Source organism: Cricetulus griseus, chromosome 6 (assembly GCF_003668045.3).
Source record: "Cricetulus griseus strain 17A/GY chromosome 6, alternate assembly CriGri-PICRH-1.0, whole genome shotgun sequence".
Classification (NCBI taxonomy): Eukaryota; Metazoa; Chordata; class Mammalia; order Rodentia; family Cricetidae; genus Cricetulus; species Cricetulus griseus.
The window spans coordinates 65,739,728-65,758,330 of record NC_048599.1 but is presented as its reverse complement, the minus strand read 5'-3'; the positions used below and the strand labels follow the sequence as shown (position 1 = coordinate 65,758,330).

The window sequence follows — 18,603 nt, the reverse complement described above, 5'->3', positions numbered from 1 at the left end:
ACAGCACGAATGTAGTGTCAGAAGAAAACCTTCCACTGTGAGCTCTAGGAAACGAATTCAGGTCAGGCCTGTACAAGCACTTTTCCCAACACCGGCCAATCCTGCCTGATCTGTGAGGTCTTAAAACAAAACAAAACAAAACAAAACAACCAAACCAAACTACTGTTAACTTATATCATTGTGATATTTACTGAAAGTAGTATTTTAGATAATCTCACGCTTCCTTAAATTTTTCTTCTTTATACATACTTGATTTTTCTGTGGGTCGGAAATGACTTCATGAATGTCATTGTTATGATTTTTAGCTGTTTCTGTTCTACAAAGTTTGACATAGATTATGAAATATCATCAGTATGTCAGTCTCTGTGGGTCTTTTTCTACTGTGCCTTTTGTTCTTCCTTCTTCTCCTTAACGTATAAAGCTGGAGATAGCTTTGGACTGTTGCTGCAGCCTGAGGCTTGCACTCACTCACAGCACACCTCCAACATAAGGGATGCTCAAGTGTTAGTTATGCTTCTAGTATGCAGGGCTTGGGACCTGAAAAATGTCAACTTTTTAACTCTTGTGCCTTTCTGGTTCTAAACTGCTGTTTGTGTTCACCCATGTGGAAGAGTAGGAGATCGTCCCCCCAGCTTCACACCACCTAAACTGTTGCTTGCTGCCTCTAAGATCCCTTGTGTAGAACTGGCAGGTGCTGGGAGCAGAGCGCAGTCCTTGAAGGCAGCCTAACTGCCTACGTACTTCTCATCTCTCTGGATATTTCAGTTATATCCTCAGAGTGCTGATTTCTTCAGATGGATTTATTTGTGGGGAGGGCAGTTCTAGTCCTCAGCAAAAAGATTGGCTTACAAGTTAGTCAATCATTATTAAACCTGTTCATATTTAAAATTATTGAAATATTAGAAACAACTACAGTATGCCTTCTTATTGAGTCTTATCCTGGTTCTATATTATAATCTTAAGGGCTTATGATCATTCATTATATTCAGAATGGCATACATGGGGCTGCGGAGTTGGCTTAGTCAGCAAAGTGCTTCAAGCCTGAGAAACCTGAGTTTGATCCCCAGAACCTACTTTAAAAGAAAATTCTGAGTGTAGTGGTGTACACATGTGATGTTAGCACTGGAGGGGCAGGGGGAGGCGGGGCCTCACTGGCCAGCCAGCCTACCCTGCCTTGGGAGCTCCAAGTTAGTGATAAAGCTAATTAAAAAAGAAAAAAGAAAAAAGAAGAAAGAAAAAAGAAAAAAAGGTGGGCAGCCTGAGGAATGACCCCTCTGGCTTCCACTTACACATGCATACATGTGCACCCATAAACACAATGTACCCCACACATAATAATGACAAAGCAGCATTGAATAAAGCAGTCAGCTGTTGACTAATTTTAAAACCTCCAAGACTGGTTTTTTAATTATTACATATAATCATCCATTTTTCTTCATATAGCGTTCCCCTGTCCTACTTTTCTCCTGGGTTGCTATATTCTTATTGGCTCACAGAGGCTGCTTATATATTAGAAATAATAGCTCTTTGTCTGTGCTGGAAATAGTTCTTGTCACCGTGTCATCTTAGAGTTTGGTTTTATTATCACAGAAGACTTAAAATTTTTTATATCTTAATTTTGTGGAATTAAATTTCTACTTCTTTAACTTCAAAATTCAGCCTTGTTTGTTGTTGTTCTGCCATCCCCAAATGTCTATGTCTTTGATCCATATAAAATATGTTTTTGAGTATCCCACCTGGGATGTTTTAGCTTTAATAAAGACTGATGCTCCACAGATACCATGTTCTTCTGTTGTCTGAATGTCCTCACACCTGCGTCTCTTCGGCACTTCACTATTTTATGAGTAGCTCTCTATTTTATTAAGATTTTTTTAATGCATTTTCAGAATTGAAGACAAATTCTTCACCCTTTGAAAAGCGACATTTAGGACTGATGTAGTGGTGCACGCCTTTAATCCCAACACTTGGGAGACAGAGGCAGGTGGCTCCTGGAGTTTGAAGCTATTACTGTCTACATAGTGAGTTCCAGGCCAGCAAGGGCTTCATAGTGAAACTGTCGTAAAAAACAAACCTTGCATATCTTGGTTTACATATTTTTTAAAATTTATTTTGATGAATCTTTTTGAAATTTAACTGAATATTGACTTTGTAGACTAAATTAGATGTTTGTTTTTCATCTCCCTTGGCAAAAAGTTTGAACTAGTTGTTTTTAATAAATGTTTATTATGCTTTATTCCTAGAAATTCTGTGTATTTCAGTTATGCTCTTCCATTTTGCTTTCAATTGAATTTTGAGAGAGCCGCTTCATTTTATTATAAATTTTCTGAATCTTTTCTTACTCATTCCTAGCACAACAATAACAGTCTGTTTTCTTCAGATTGTCATGGTTTCATCTCTTTTATTTTTCTAGGATTGATAATTCATTATTTAATTGCACAGGCGGTGACAGTGAAATTAGTACATGTACCCACACACATGCATGTACACACATGTTTTCTTCCTTTCTTTCTTTTGAGACTGGATTTCATGGTGGAGCCCTGGCTGGCCTAGAATTTGCTATGTAGACCAGATTGGCCTAGAACTCAGAGTTCCACTGTCTTCTGTGTCCCAAGTGCTGGGATTAAAGGTGTGTATCACCATTCTTAGCCATGTTTATTTCTTTTATGCGGGTGTATATATGTGTCTGTGTGTATGCATTTTGGTACACATGCCACATAGAGTGTGTGGAGGTCAGAGGACAGTACTTGGGAGGTAGTTCTCTCCTTTCACCATATTGGTCTCAGGGGATCAAATTCAAGTTAACAGGCTTGGTGGCAAATACATTTACCTGCTGAGACATTTAGCCCTCCTGAAAAAATATATGCTAATTTTAATTTTAAACATTTATTAACTAATTAAAATTTTCTAGCACGATCAGTTTCTCTTCCTTCCCTCTTCTCCTTTCAGTCCATCCCCTGAATCTCCCCCTTTTCCTTCCATCCACTCCTCCTCTCTTCAAAAGGGGGCAGGCCTCCTATGTATATTAGTCAGCCATGATATATCAAGTTGCAGTAAGACTAGGTACCTCCTCTCCTATTGAGGCAGGATTTGGCAACCCAGTAGAAGGAAAGGGTCCCAAAAGCAGGTAACAGAGTCAGAGACAGCCCCTGCCCCCACTGTTAGGAGACAATTCTCCTGGCTTTCCATTACATGGGTAAGACTGGTCGATGTGCGTACTTCTTTAAGAAAAGAAATGGGACTTTTAGGTATAACTGTGGTAGAGCACTTGCCTAGCAAGTGCAAAGCATTGGGTTCCAGCCACTTTACTGCCAAAAGAATGGAAAGTTGGTTCTTTTCTTGTGCTTCTGTTTTGCTTTTCCCAACTAACTATAAAACAATTGTATTCTTGTCCTTTGTTCTTTATTTAGTAATGTAGGTATTTAAGACTTCAAGTTTTTCTTGGAGAATTCTCCTCCAAGCTTCTGGGTAGATTTGTGTTAGTTTGTAATTCTTTCCTGTATTCTAACTCTGTAGTTTCATTTCTCCTGATAAAAAGTAATGTGGGTAAAAACGATGTTGCACAGGCATTTACACAGTAAGCATGGAGAATCACAATAGATGCATGTATATATGGATACATAAGACTTTATTCATTTTAAGAATTGTGAGTATCAAGATGGTTTACCAACAACTAACTGTATTGATTCTTTCCCACTTTTGGTCCTTTGTCTTGTATTTGATCTTGCCATATGCTATTCCATGATCATATAATTTAGACTTGTGGATGTAGAGAAAGGTTCTACTTTTTACCAATGTCTGTCTCTTCCTTTTTAAATTCCCCCCACTCTGTTAATTGGAAAAAAAAAGAATAAACCCCATGGTTATATTACTGGGATGGGAACACACAGGCAAGAAGTGGCTTGTCCTGGAGTTTTAAGATACAGGTAGGAGATGAAGGGCAAGAAGCACTTGGGTCTTCAGGACAAGAATAAGATGACATAGAACATTTAAGTGTATACATGAAAACGCAAAGAACAGGCTGCTTGGGGAGATAGAAAGTAAATGAAGAGGGACCAAATTATAGATCCTCGTGAAAGCCAGAGAGTGAATTGTTCATGTGTAAATGAAGTATTAATTCCAAGTCTCAGATGCATATGCATGTGCAAAGCAAGCCTTGTGGCAGAGCATAGAGCTTGCTGCCAGGATCATTGTCAATGCTTGCTTATGTTACCATTATACATCATTGCTTGCTTTCCTCCAAAACTCAGAGTGGTATTCTGTGGTTCACACAGTGGTCTGATGCTCAGTCTGCATTTAACGTTCTGAATACGTGAAGTTTGGAGTGACAATGGAGGTTATTAAGATACAGTTATAACTTCTCAAAGAGATAGGCTGTTAACATTGTATGTAGGTCAACCCAGAGATACTTTCCTTCAGCCTCATCTTCCCCTTTCTGCCTGAGTCATAAATATAAACTTTTTTTTTATACGCTGAGCAGAAAAGATGGAAATAGATTAGATATGGGTAAATGGCCATGTTTGCAGGCCTGTTTGGTTGTCCTTTGACATGTGGAATGGTGCTTTATTGAGTGAAAACCCAATGCTGTCAACAGCATTTTCTAGTGCCCAGATGCGTGCACTGGATCCAGGACTTACAGGTTGGTGTTGCTGTATTTGGGAAGGTTAACTGTTCACAATGTCACTTGTGCTCTAAAATGGAAACAGAGAAACTGGGTATCTTCTGTGTAAAATTATATATGTGTGTGTATATATAAAATTATATATATGTATGTATATCATATGCATATATGTTTTTTCTGTTCCTAGGGGATTCCTTTTCACAGTTCCGATTTGCTGAGGAGAAAGAATGGGATGGTGAAACTTCATGTCCAAAGCAGGTAAGACAAGTGCGGCTTGAATGTAGGTTTTTCTTCTCAAGGCCGAGGCCCTGCACTTTTCCATTATTGCAGATATGAATCCCGTAGAAAAGAGCTCTCATCCATATGTATTTTGTTCTCAGCTACCTGTTCTGGAGAGAACATGTACAGGGACCTAGTTGATAAGGTCCTTCAAGCTTGAGTTCATTTGGCCATCTGTGAATGTCTCACAGGTTGAGCTGTGAAGTTGAAAGTTAATAGTGATGCTTTTAAGGCAATGGATTACTTTGCTATTTGTTTTTCATTTTTCTTCTGTTTCTTTTTGCCAACCTTCTTCTCCACCCCTCATAGACCTTCCTTAACCGTTTACCTTTATTAACCTTTGTTTAGTAAGATAAATGTGTGAAATAAAAACAGGAGTCATCGAAGGCCTTCAGTTAGTCTTTAAACCACAAAGGCTGTTCATAATGTAGTTTTAGTCAAGGTCATTGCTGTGTTCATGAGTAAGGAATGGATTAGGTATTGAATTCTGCCCCCACCCCAAAGATCTATGAGAAAGGATTTCACTATGTTTTCCAGCCTGACCTCAAACTCATGGCCCTCCTATGACTGTCTACCAAATGTTGAGATTATAGGCCTGTGCCACTATGTGCCTGGTTTTTCTGACATTCTCTTATGGTGGGATGCGAGTGCATCCCTCCCTCCCTCCCTCCCTCCCTCCCTCCCTCCCTCCCTCCCTCTCTTCTCCTCTCTCTCTCTCTCTCTCTCTCTCTCTCTCTCTCTCTCTCTCTCTCTCTGTGGTGTGTGTGTGTGTGTGTGTGTGTGTGTGTGTGTGTGTAAGCCAGAAATTGATGTCAGGTGTCTTCCTGTGTCAAACTTGACCTTACTTTTAATTTTTTTGAGAATTTCATACATGAATACTATATATTTATATTATTTTTCTGTTCCTCCAACTCCTCCTCTGACTCCATTCCCTGTCACATTATGACCTTTTAATGATGTTACTGATTTACACACACACACACCCTTCTGAGTCCATTTAGTGTTGCTTCTATGTGAGGGCTGAGCACTTGGCATTAGATAGCCTGCTGGGAGTTTGTCTCCAGAGAAGACTGATTCTCTCAGTAGCCATTGATTGAGTCTGGCTCTTCATCTAGGAATGGTATGGACCTTTTGAGATCCACTATCTATGTTGGCATGCCAACGGCTATGTCATCATTTGAGTCTTCTTTAGACAACTATATTGTTGAGAATTAATGGGCACAGAATTCCTGTCATGTTTGGAAGACACTATTTAGCCACAGACATCCTATTCTGGTCTTCTGGTTCTTAACAGTCTTCACACACAGAGACACACCCAGACACAGACACAGACACAGACACAGGCAGGCACGCATGCACACACCCACATACAGGCACCGCCCCAACACACACACACACACACACACACACACACACACACACACACACACACACACACACACGGGGTGGGGAGAGTGGATTGAGTGATGTTTCCTGAGTTTTAGTTGTAGTCATTGCATTGTAGACCTGTCAATTGAGGCTGGGCACTTGACCTTACGTTTTGAGACATGATCTCTTATTGGCCCTGAACTTGCCATTTTGGTTAGACTGACTGGTCTTCAGCCCCTGGGATCCATATGTCTTTTCTCCTACTTCCCATCAGACTGGAATTACAGACATGTGCTGCCATGCTCAGAGTTTTACATGGGTGTTAGGGAGCCCAACTCAGGTCTATGCTTGTGTGGCAGACCCTTTACCCACTGAGCTGACTACCACTTCCTGCATTTTTAATTGGGGTTTTATTTCTTAAATATGTTACCTAATTTAGAGATAAGTTTCTTTTCTAGAGCAAAGGATACCATTTAGCATTGTCATTGTGCTTACCAAAGATCTAGCTGTTTCAGGATGGCTTTAGAAGGGGGGGATAACCAGATCACTTACTCAGATAGATCCCCATGCACCGCTGTTTTATGGACTAGGGATTAACGTGGGCTTTTTGTAGCAAGCTCTGCTTTTGAGGTGCCAGGAACTGTGTTTCCATCTCTGATCATATCAGAATTATAAACCTATCAACTTGAGGTGCTCCTACAATAGAGATATTAAGCTAGGGGATCTCTGGCTTTTTGCCTGTGTGAAGTCAGTAATTATGGGAGAAGACATGTTCCTGGATGGGCCTATGAAAGTCTGTGTCCAACATTGGTGGTGGATGCTGTTTATATTAGAAGTTATTATGATCACCTTTTAAGTTTTAGCTTCCCTTGAGTCACCAGAACACCCACAAGGTACTAATAGGAGAGTAGATAATCAGTCACTGGTTTGGCTGTGGACTTAGCTGGATTCTTGGTTTGAGACAACAGTGCAAGAATGTAACTTCATTCCTGCATGGAAAGGGTCAAAGGAAGCTTTTAGTGCTACCACCACACTCAGCGCACCTGGCTGGAGAGAGGAAGCTGCTGTTTTCTATGTTGAAGAGAAGCAGAGCTAACCCACCAGCTCCTTTGGCGACCCCTGGCAACCCCTGGCAACCCCATGTCACCACCTAACCATCTCTTCTGTCTTCTGCCTAGGATTGGCAGTCTGAGTTTAGGGGGGAATTTCTGGTCAGATTTCATTAAAATGCTAGTTTTCTCCCAGTTTTCAGCTTGATGTGGTGATCACTGCCTAACTGAGTCTGTGAGTGAGCGAGCTACGGGCTCACTGTTTGGTAGAGACACATTAAAGCTCATTAAATGTGATTTATTCATGAACTCCCAGACAAAAGTAACTCCAATGAATGACTTAGTTATTTTATCCCCCCCCCCCCACAAATCCATCTAGAATTCAGCACTCTATGTGGATAGTGAGTCACTGGTTCGAGCCCTTCAACAGCTGCCCCTCTCAGTCCGGCTTAACGTTGCTTCGGAGTTGATCCAGGTAAAATCAGTCTGTCTACTGGCTGGGTTGGGCTGAGGAAGGGCCAGAGGGAAGAATGTGGTCTGCAGGGTGTTTCAGCCTGAGCTTTTCTCGTCATTAGCTGAGGGACTCATTGAGGTATCACCTTGTAAACAAAACAGTTGTTTGAATGTACTGTTATGTCTTATATATGATATATGGATCAAATATTATAGAATTGAATGCAAAAAGACTAAAGTCTGGCTGCTACCACAAAATATGCAGGTGCCAGTCTCTGAGTTGGCACTAGGGACACAGTGGTGAGCAGGTGAATGTGGTTCCTCCTTCCCTGAGCTCTACTGGAAAATATTGATACTAATCAGTTTAATGAAGTAAATATACAGATGCATAGAACTGAAAAATTATGTGAATTACAGGGTGCCATAAGAGCTGGTAGTAATGAACCTGATGTATCATAGTGTGACTAGGACTGGCTTTCCTCAGGAAACAAAGGGTCAGTGAGGTCTGGGGTATAAGAACACTTGCGCTGCAATGAAAAATGATGACCCAAGCAGGTCCGAATCAATAAAAATGATGATGGTAAATACTGTGCTGGTGGATGGGAAGGATGAGTTGTTGGAGTGTGTATTCATGGCTTGTCTGTGTGTGCTCTTGTACAAAGGCAGAGTAGGGGAGCCATCGTAAGAAAGCTGTCACGTGAGAAAAGCTGTCTCCAGTGAGAAACACTAGTTCAGACATACACACACTGACATTCATAGTCTTCAGGTCTGTTCTCAACTACACTCATTAATGTTACCTAGGAAGTTAAAAATAAGGAAAGCAACGTCCAGGTTCTTATAGAGGTCCATGAAGTGGTTTTAGGGTTAGCATAGAGGGCCTTACCCTGGCTTCACTCTGTACAGCTAAAGTGCGGGACATTGGTCTAGTCTATGCTTATAAGGCCATGCTGGAGTAAACTTCTGAAGAAATTCTGAGGAGTTACCAACAATCTGGGTCTTTAAGAAAGTAGGTGCCAGTTGCTATTGGGCATACTTTCTATCCTGTGCATTGTGGGCCTCTGCCATCCCTGTAGCCTTACCTCAAAAGAAGGTTTCTCAACCTTAGACCAAGACCTGTCACAGTCATATGGGAAATCTTCAAAGCATAGCATAGATAGAGAAGAATGTACAGATAAGTGTGTGTAACTGAAATCAGCATCAACAGCAAGAGTCAGAACAGTGTTAGCTCCTCTGAGGCCACCACACATACCTTGAGTCCCCATCTGCCCCCAAGACAGCCATTACCCTGGCTTCTATTACTATAGTTTTACCTGGTTTTGAATTTTCTATAAATGTAGCCAAATAGTCTGTTTTTCTTCACATTTGACATTTTATATTCAAACTACAGTTGAGTTCTTTTGTTCTTGGCAAATGATCCTGCCCCTTCCAGTTCCTGCATCCAAGCATGGTGAACAGGTCTACTTGGCTAATTATTTCTTAGTAACTTTTACAGATAGGTCCTTCTTCATTATAACTTTAAGTATCAATTAAATAGACATGTGGTACAGTTAGCTTTCAGGCCATGGATAGGAAGATGTGAGCTTTTAATCCCACCTCTGAGCTAGTTAGCACATAATAGAGGGGAGTAGAGCAGGAGGCACAGCCCTGTGAGGTTTCCACCAAGTTGCTTCAATCACCCTGGGTGGATCAGCAAGAGTGCTGCAGTGAGGCTGGGGGGTACTGTGTGGGCTGCCTGAATCACGGTTCCTACCTACAGGATTGTGTGGCTTCCTTAACTTCTTGTGCAGAAGCAGACATGAGGACTCTACTCAATTCTGACATCATGCTTCCTTTTCAGACCACAATTCCTTTAGAACTTCCTCAGGTGAAACCAAGGAGAAACGATGATGGCAAAGAGCTGGGCATGCAGTTAAGGGGGCCAATCTCCGAGCTCAGATCTGCTGCTGGCAAAGACAGCTTAAGACAAAGCCCTCCAGAGGGTTTGCAGAAAGCCCCCTTCCCACCACAGTCAGTGGCAGACCATCTGGAAGATGAACTGGACATGTTGCTGCATTTAGATGCACCCATGACAGAGGAAGACAGAATCTGCCCAGACCAGATGTCTCAGGACCAGGAGCCAGACAGAGATCAGCAGGTGGCCCAGGAGGAAACAGGTATGGCTTTCATTTCCCATCCATCTTCTCAGTTCTGGTGTTTTTATGGGAATAGCCCTACCCCATCACCTACACATACCTCCCTGTGTCTGCCATTAATTCAGCCGTGTCCCAAGCATCTCTTCCCCTGGGCAAATCACAGCTTCCCCGGAGCTGACCTTTCTGACGGTTTCTCTTACTCAATATCTCAGGCTTCCAAAGTGGCAACCAGCCCAGGTGTAGTATTAAAGCTAGAGCTGCAAATTGAACTGCCATAAAAGCCTTTCAGTAGACGGCCTTTTAATCGACTGAGCAGGCTGGAAACTGATTTGTTTAAAGCAAAAGGATGTTTCTAACTTGTAAATATTTTGTGAGATGGTAGCCCTTCTGATGCAATAGGGCTTAAGATAATTTTCATATACAGTACTCGAGTCATATTTCAGGATTACCTCAAAATGAAAAGGAACACAGAGCTATGCTGTTGGTCTTTGTGTTAAACTCTACAACACTAGTGAGCAGTGAAATTCATCTTCAGTAGAAGAGCAAACCTGTAACTTTACTTATTTTCTTTAGATACTATGGAAGGTAGCTTAGGAGATGACAATAATGAGAATTTGCTTGTTAGGGAGAAAGTAGTAATTTGGGCTGGCATATGTCCTCAAGCAAACCCCAAGGAAGCCTTAACCCTCATCAGTGTAATTGATGTGAGGTGGCTAATGTTGATTTTATTTCCATAGTTCCTGAAAAGCCATCTATGACTGGAGAGAAAAATGTGGAACCTGAACAGACAAGCACATCCAAAAATGTCACTGAGGAAGACCTGGAAGACTGGCTGGACAGCATGATTTCCTGAGGAGGGGATCGAGGAGGGGATCAAGGGGGAAAATGTGCCTGAAGCAAATTTTGGTTGCCTTCTAAGTAAGGATGGGCTAGTTTACCTGAATACCCCATGCTAACCTATACTGTTATTTATGCTTATAGCAGCCAATGCCTACCTCTGTTTTTTGATGGCATCTGAATACATGTATGAGGCTTCCTTGGGGCTTTGTTTCTGTTATCTGGCTTAGTCACCTGCTAAAGGACAGGGGATGTCCAAGCTATGTTTTCATTCTCCTTCCTGAGGACATTACAGAATAACGGCCCTAATTAAGAGAATATATATACACAAGGAACAAGGCATGCAGTTGGTCAAACAAACACCCTCTGGTCTATGGACATTTCCTTTTTGCATGAAGCCCATGGGATGCTTGTCTCATGTCCCTGACTCCAGCAGTCAGCCAGGTTGCTGTAGGGTAACTGGAAGTGGTACATGACAAAAGGCCAAACCATGAACTGGCATGTGTTACTTTATTGCAGTGGGCACTTCATTTTATTGGAGGAGATTGACCTAAAACATGGCAGCTCCACTACTTACACGGGACCATAAAGCATCACTCAGGTTTGGTATAAGATTGAGATTTTTCTGAAATTTCAGTACAGTGCCTTTCTTCAAATAACAGCAGTTGAGAAGCTGTTACCGAAGAAATTAAGTGAATAACCCTTCAATTGCAGTTTCATAAAGTAAGACAGAGGATCAGCACAGCTGTTTAATGGAGTTGTCCTTCGGGAACACAAACATAAAAAACTTGCATAGCTATATCTAAAGAGATTTTTAAGGCACTTAATCGATATTTCAGTTTCGACAAAGTGTTTGTTTTCTATTTCTTTAGCTGCTTAAAGCTTTTCAAGCTGATTCTGGATACAGTCACTAGCAAGTACCATGGGAAAATTAGATCTCAGTTAACATGAGTTGAACATGATTTTGTGTAGTTCTGCCCATCGGTCCCTGGCAGGGGTCCTCTTGCATGATATTTAGGTGTTCAAGACTTCCTATTTCTCTGAACCATTCAAAGAAACTAGTTGCTCTTAGAACTGGGAGCCCTGCGAGCAGTCAGGTGGAGTCCTTGGCAGTTTGCCATCCTTAGTCCATTGGCCACAAATGCCAAATCAATTTCCAAATACAGATTTTTTTTTTTAATGTGGTGTCAAGGAAGGATTCTGTTGATTAGAAGGTGGCTGTCCAGAATCATGGCTCCTCTTGAACTCTGATTTACCCGAGCTGATCTTCGTATTGCTTGCGAAAGCAGTCACCAGCTGGGAAGAAGTCCCAGCACCTTTCCTGGTACATCTTCCACACGTAAGATTCCTGAAACATTGTTAAACAAAGGGTACCTTGTATTGAAACCACAGTAAGCTAAACCCATTTTGTTTTTGCTCTTAGTGATTTCATTTAGGAAGCTCCTGGGAATTGATGCAAGGCCACATAGGCATGCTCTCCCTCTCCCAGCCCGCTTGGTTTTGTGAGCAAGAAGCTGCATCTTCCCATCATGGTGAAGGGGAGGAGGAAAACCCGACCTCTGCCCCTTCTAGCCATTCAATCCCATGCCAGTTGTCACTGGGGGGCTAAAGAATGCAGGTTTGAGGGGACATTTCATCTACCTGAGGTCCGATCAGAACCCACGTGTTTGAGCTATAAAGTTTTCCTACCCATTGACGTTTGAATTTTGAGTAACTAGGCTTTTCTTCCTGTGTTCTCCACCTTTCTTTTTCATAGTTAGTCACAGAGTTACTTGACACAGCTACTCACTCATCCTCTCAGCACACCTCCACATTCCTGTTGTCACCCACATACAAGGCCGTTCTTTCTTGTGCTGTCTCTCCCACTGTCTTACTCTGAATCTCCTGCTCTTTGTTACAGCCACCCACTCCATTTCTCGTTGTCTTTTTCTCTCTACTGTCCTCCCACCTCTAGCTATTTTATACTGAAGCAGTAAACACAATGGTCTGGAAAATGTCAGTGTTTGTTGGGAAGGATTACCCAGGGGAACTTAGGGAATAGACTGAAGTCACCATAGAATTCTCACTTCTTTTTAAGTAACAAAAAAGGTGATAAAAAAAATGCATCTAAGAGACTAATGGCCTCAGATATCCCATAGTGAACTACTCAATTTCAAGACATAGTAAAAGAAAGATCTAGTTTTTAGTTAAAAGAAGTTTGCTTCTTACCTGACCTGTGTGTTCTGTTTCATCCTTGTTAATCAGATACATCAGAAAGAATCTGGGGAAAGATAGAGGTTTTTAAGTTAAAAAAAAAAAACCTAATTAACTAACTAAAACTAGTGTTTGTGGTGGTAGTTGTCTTTAATCCTAGCACTTGGGAGACAGAGGCAGGTGAACCTCTGAGTTTGAGGCTAGCTTGGTCTATAGAACAAGTACCAGAAAAGCCAGAGGTATGTAGAGAGACCCTGTCTTGAAAACCACCCCATACCCCCAAAACTAAAGCCAAACAAACAAAAAATTATTTATATATGTGTGTCTACAAGTGCCAGAAGAGAGTATTAGATATCCTGGAAATAGAGTTACAGGTTTTTGTGAGGTGCCTGGGTGGGTGCTGGGAACTGAACCTGGGTCTTCTGCAAGAGCAACAAGTGTGGTTTCACTTGTGCTAAATGATTTGTATCAGAGATTTCAGTCTATCTGTGATACACAAGTGGTCCAGGGAGCTGCACTCTCAGTTCATATTATACAACTCGAGGGATGGTTTCTAGAAAAACCAGTCTGATGCCCTTTAGGAAACAAAAATATGATACTGGTAAAGGAAGAGAAAATCTCTTGCATGCTAGCAGAGTCTGAACCCCAAACCTTGAGTTCTCACAGGGTAGTACTGTATTTTATCGTAGTTCCTGGCACACACAAATGGCTCTGATAGCTTCTTCCTTTCCCTCTACTGAAATTGAGAATTTCCTATTCCATCATACTGAAGAGTTGGGCCAGTGAAACATTCTTCTCCTGGCACATTTTTTTAGCTGGCAGATCACCACATAGAGTATTCCAGGGTGTCATGGGAGGGAATCCCAACTTAGATGTCTAATTTCCCCTAGTCTATCATTCCCTGGTGCTGCCTGCCACAGGACTATGAGCTCAACTTCTGTATCTTGACTGAAAGCCCTTCCAATGAGTAATGGCCATGATACATACACATGATGCTGGGGAAAGGATGTTGGTTATTTAAAAAGAAACTCAAACTTAAAGTGCAGAAAGAGGAAGTTCAGAAAGTAGCTAATTTTCCCCCTTGGAAATCACACTTCCTGGAGTCTGAATAATCTCAGGTCATACAATTGATATAGCCCATAAGTGGTACCGAATAGGCTCAAATGACTTGAGTGAATGCTTGACCCTAAGAAAAGTGAAATATTTTTGTTTGCAATGGTGCAATGGCTAACATTAAACACTCCCCAGAATATCCCCACCTTTATAGGATTTAATGGAAGCTGCAATGCAGATAGAATGTTTAAAAACTGGCCATCAGCATGAATCTGACTGCCCCTACTTGATACAACCCCATTTTGTGACATAGTGAGGGAGAAGGCGACCTTTTGGTAAGGTGTTCATGGAGGACAGAAAGAGAAAAGGTGGAGGCAGTAAGCCTGGAGGTAAAGGCGGATGCTCCTAAGGATGTAAAGAGAAATGGTGGGAGATAGGTGTTGTTGAGAAGAAGGGGCTGCCTAGGCAATGGAACTGTTGACCGTTGTTCCCAATGAAGAGCATAGAGGGAACTACACTGTCTCCTTTACTGATGATGTCTACCTCTTCTAAACAGAAAGGGAGAAAGGCATGAATAGACTGAACTTTGTAACAGTTGTTTTGTTTTGTCCCAAAGACAAAAGACATCCTTAACCAAGACTACTTACAGGTAATTGGCTAGGTTGTGCTCTTGCAGCGTATGTGTTTCAAAACCATGAGGGGTTGTGTCAAAGTAGTCATTGCCAATGCCACAGATGAAGCATTTAGTCTATAAAAACAAAAGAATAGAAAAGGCATTAGTATGCATAGCAGTGGAGAAAGGAAAACCGATGACAGTCATTTGAATTGGGGACAAGGAAAGCTGCTTTCTGTTCAATGCTTTGGACTATTAGGCATCTATTTACTCACAGTCTCACCTTCCTACCTGACGATGCTGTTCCCTCCGGTTATGAGACAGGAGGCAGCAGTGTGCACGCATGGGAGGGTGTAGCACACAGAGTATTAGTGCCCAGGGCTGGTATATTGATTGGTACAGAGGAATCGAGATGACAGGCATGGAAAGCAAACCTTTTAGGAGGATGGCCCTAATTAATAGCCCTGTCTGTGGTGTGGGGTTGAAATACATAGAAAGAATGGTACCTCCATGTCTTCACGCACTTGTTCCTGCTGGTCTCTCAGCTCTCCAAAAGCATCAATAATCAGACCTGGGTTTTTTAATAACAAAGGACAAAGTACCTTCATCTGCATCATGGTCTTAGGGGAGAAGTGGCAGAAGCCATTCTGATTTGTCAAAAAAGTGACTTATCAAGCTGAGCAAAATTAAAGAGGGAAAGAGCTGTGTTTTCAAGTACATGGTCCTGGCTAACCAGTTCTCATTTCTTCTCTTCCTGGACTTCAGTGCTGACATACAATTATTTCTCCTAACTCTTTCTTCTCCTGATCCCCCAGATACTGATCGATCAATGTGTTCCCAGTGTCTTTGATCAACATCTTCTCTCATTGTCTTTGTTGAGTACTAACACTTAAACGCCAGAACCACGTTTCAGCATGACTCAAACTAAATTCATCATCTTTCTTTCTTCGGTTCCTACCAAGGTGTTGACTAAAATATCAGTGCCTTCCTATCTTCTCTGAAAAACAATAAGTAATGTCATATTTTTATAGCTTCTTTGTCTCCTGCTTCCCCACCTCTGCATGGGAGGACAAAGACAAGGGCAAGGCAAGCCACAGGAGGCATCTAGGAAGCAGAAGGGATGAAGATAGAGAGTGAGGAGTACTCTATGCATGTTCCCAACTTTCTTGGGATTTTTTGGGGTGGCTCTTTGGCTCTGTATATGCAATATGAGTTGTTAAAATGACAAGTTAGAATTAGGAGAAAACTTTATAAAGCAATCACTTGATGGATGTAGAAAAGCAAAACAAACTAGATTTATATACTTCAGCTCCTATGTACTATAATAGACAACCATACCTTGAATGATGGCCAGCAAGATGACAATGACAAAGAAGAAGAAGGTAATGTCAAAGACGATTCGATAAATTTCATAAGGGTCACCAGCGGGGTCTTCGATTTCATCACCAATGCCTCCACCCGCTCTCACTCCCACATACATGTGGAAGAGGTAGCACTAGGGAAGATGGCGGTGGCAGTTCAGGTGAAAGGTGCACAGCTTTCTAGGAGCATGGTCATTTCACACTACAGATCTAACCATGACAATTCTGAACTGGGAGCAGAGACCTTCTTCAGTAATGCTGGCCTCTGCTGTCCACTGCACCCAGCTTGCTGTCTACCAGGATGGAAAGAGTCTCATGTTTTTGAAAATTTACTTTGAATTGTAATGCATAAAACAAAAGGTTGTTAAGGCCTGGTGGTATGGCATATGCCAGCTATCAGCTTTGTCTTGCTGAATTTCAAGAGTGCCAGCCTAGTTTTTAGGCTCTTTCTACTTCTTTATCCCTGTATATTTGCCAAGGATTTCCATAAATTCTTAAGTGTGGGTTGAGCATCCCTAATCAGAAATCAGAATGTTTTAAAAGATAAAACTGGTCAAATTCTGTCATGACACCTCCTCAGGTCAAAAATTTAACACCTGACCTCATGCAATGGGTCATGGTCAAAATACAAGCATTCTAAATACAGGTCTGTAAAATTGCTTTCAGACTTTGGGTTTAAAATATAGGGGTAGCTGATGAATTTCATGTTTTGATCTTGGTCCCACTTTTTAAGAGAGTATATGCTGATATTCCCCAATCTGAAGCACTTATGGTCCTAAGAATTTGGACAAGGAACATTTAACATTCTCAACTGGCAATCGACTTTCTTTGGCACATATGTTTGTACTCATCTGAGCACTGCCTCGTTTAGCCAGGGACCCTTATCCTTTCACCTCACCAGACAGCTTAGGCTCACAGAGAAAGGGCAAATCCAAAGCAAGGAGCAGCCTGAAGCCAGGTGCTAGTCTTGTGAGGTCCTTGTCCCAAGATAGCATTACCTGTTTATAGAGAAATGCTCAAAAACCTTTACCTAGCATAGCTTTCCCTCTATAGTATGTTACCCCCAGCTGTGCCTTTCATCCCACTAGAGCCTATCAGGGGCCTCCCATACCTGACAGACACCCCTTCCTATCTTGCTGTGCCATGCTCCTTAGCCTTTGGTTTGAAAGAAGCTTGGTGGATGGCTAAAATAAAGAACTTCACTCCCAATTTTCATAGATGAAAACCAAAGCTTTACTGTCATGAAATTCAGATGTGCTCACTAGTGTTGGGTCTAATCCTCATCCCAAAGTGAGAGAAGTGCTGGTACCCCTTGGCTCCCACAGTGTAATGGCATCTGTTACCATCACCTCCATCTTCCCCAGGACACCTAGTCTCTTCTGCTCAAATGCCACAGATGTTTGTTTTGCCAATCACCCCTGTGGCTCTTCCAAAGAGGCTGTGTGACCATGACTAATGGGTACTCACTGTCATCATGTCATCACATTTCATATCCGGCTCATCGTCATCTTCACTTTTGTTATAGAACTTGCGGAAGAAGTTGAAAGCCACCACAGTATAGAGGTAAACAACAACAGCCAGGAGGCCCACAGTCAGAACCAGCTAGGGATGAGAAAACAGGGATACAGAGGAGAGATCTTTCAACCCTGAAAGACTCAGGGGACCCCCACCAGTAAGAGAGACAGTGATGCGCTTTGAGTAGTGATAGAGAACAGGCTGACCAGGCTTAACAGGAAAGAAGAGATCATAGGGGGAATGTTCAGGCTGAACTGTGACCTCCCTGTAATAGATGTGTGGACTCCTGACCACTAGTGCCTCAGGATGTGACTATTTGGAGTCAGTGTTTAGAGAGATTAAGTTATAATGAGGCTGTAAGGGTGATCCTCAATCCAATCTCATTCATGTCATTATAAAAAGAGATTGGGAGCCAGATGACATAAACCACATACACCTGGAGGGACAGTTGTGGGTAGTGGCAACCAGAGCATAGTTGTGCACATACAAGGAGAGAAACCTTAGTGGAGACCACGCCAGTGAACACTTTCATGTTACACTTCCAGCTTCAAGAGCTCAAAGCCATAGATTTCCACCAGTTAGTCACCAATCTGCTATTTGCTTTGAACGTAGTTGAAGGGCGAATGTACTTGTGAATCCAAGTGAAGGGTTTTCTAATGTGTTTACAGAGCTACTTGTTTCCCAATGCTTCTCTAAAGCTGCTACTGAGAAAACTAGGTGGCTGTCCCTAGGCTATATTATATCACAGCCATAACCTGCATAATCACCACAGCTTTGACGTTATTGTAAATATTACAGTGGTTGAGCCAAGAAGTCTACTCAGGCCCACCATGGGACTGTCACAGCACATGTTTACTTCAGTGCTATGTAAGGAGGCCAGGGATTCAGCAGTTTGCATGAGGAGGCCAAGAGACCTGCCTCTGTGCCCGTTCCAGTGGGGACTAGGCGCTGGTTGGAGGGAAGACAATGGAGATCTTTTGCTTTTGAACTGTACACAGGAGAGTAGGCACAGATGCTAAAGGAAGCAACAAAATTTAATACTATTGGCCTTTTGAGGGATGAAGTTACTCATATCTTGGGGAATAGAACTCATAGGAAGTGCTTTCTAGGAAAGAGAGAACTAGGGCCTCAT

At 42.0% G+C, this 18,603-nt stretch overlaps 2 protein-coding genes across 2 annotated transcripts in view; one reads left to right on the top strand and one right to left on the bottom strand.

Moving 5' to 3' along the window:
• The window catches only part of Aven (apoptosis and caspase activation inhibitor), a 135,187-nt gene extending 124,246 nt beyond the window's left edge, over positions 1–10,941 (top strand). The window contains exons 4-7 of the mRNA XM_027420892.1: positions 4,806–4,876; positions 7,694–7,789; positions 9,605–9,920; positions 10,637–10,941. Of these exons, the coding sequence (XP_027276693.1) occupies positions 4,806–4,876; positions 7,694–7,789; positions 9,605–9,920; positions 10,637–10,752 (599 nt within the window). The 3' untranslated portion in view covers positions 10,753–10,941. The remainder of the gene's footprint in view (positions 1–4,805; positions 4,877–7,693; positions 7,790–9,604; positions 9,921–10,636) is intronic.
• A 296-nt stretch (positions 10,942–11,237) lies between these two features.
• The window catches only part of Ryr3 (ryanodine receptor 3), a 465,461-nt gene continuing 458,095 nt past the window's right edge, over positions 11,238–18,603 (bottom strand). Inside the window, 6 exon segments of the mRNA XM_035447052.1 lie at positions 11,238–12,084; positions 12,945–12,996; positions 14,630–14,730; positions 15,102–15,166; positions 15,934–16,090; positions 17,424–17,558. Of these exon segments, the coding sequence (XP_035302943.1) occupies positions 11,989–12,084; positions 12,945–12,996; positions 14,630–14,730; positions 15,102–15,166; positions 15,934–16,090; positions 17,424–17,558 (606 nt within the window). The 3' untranslated portion in view covers positions 11,238–11,988.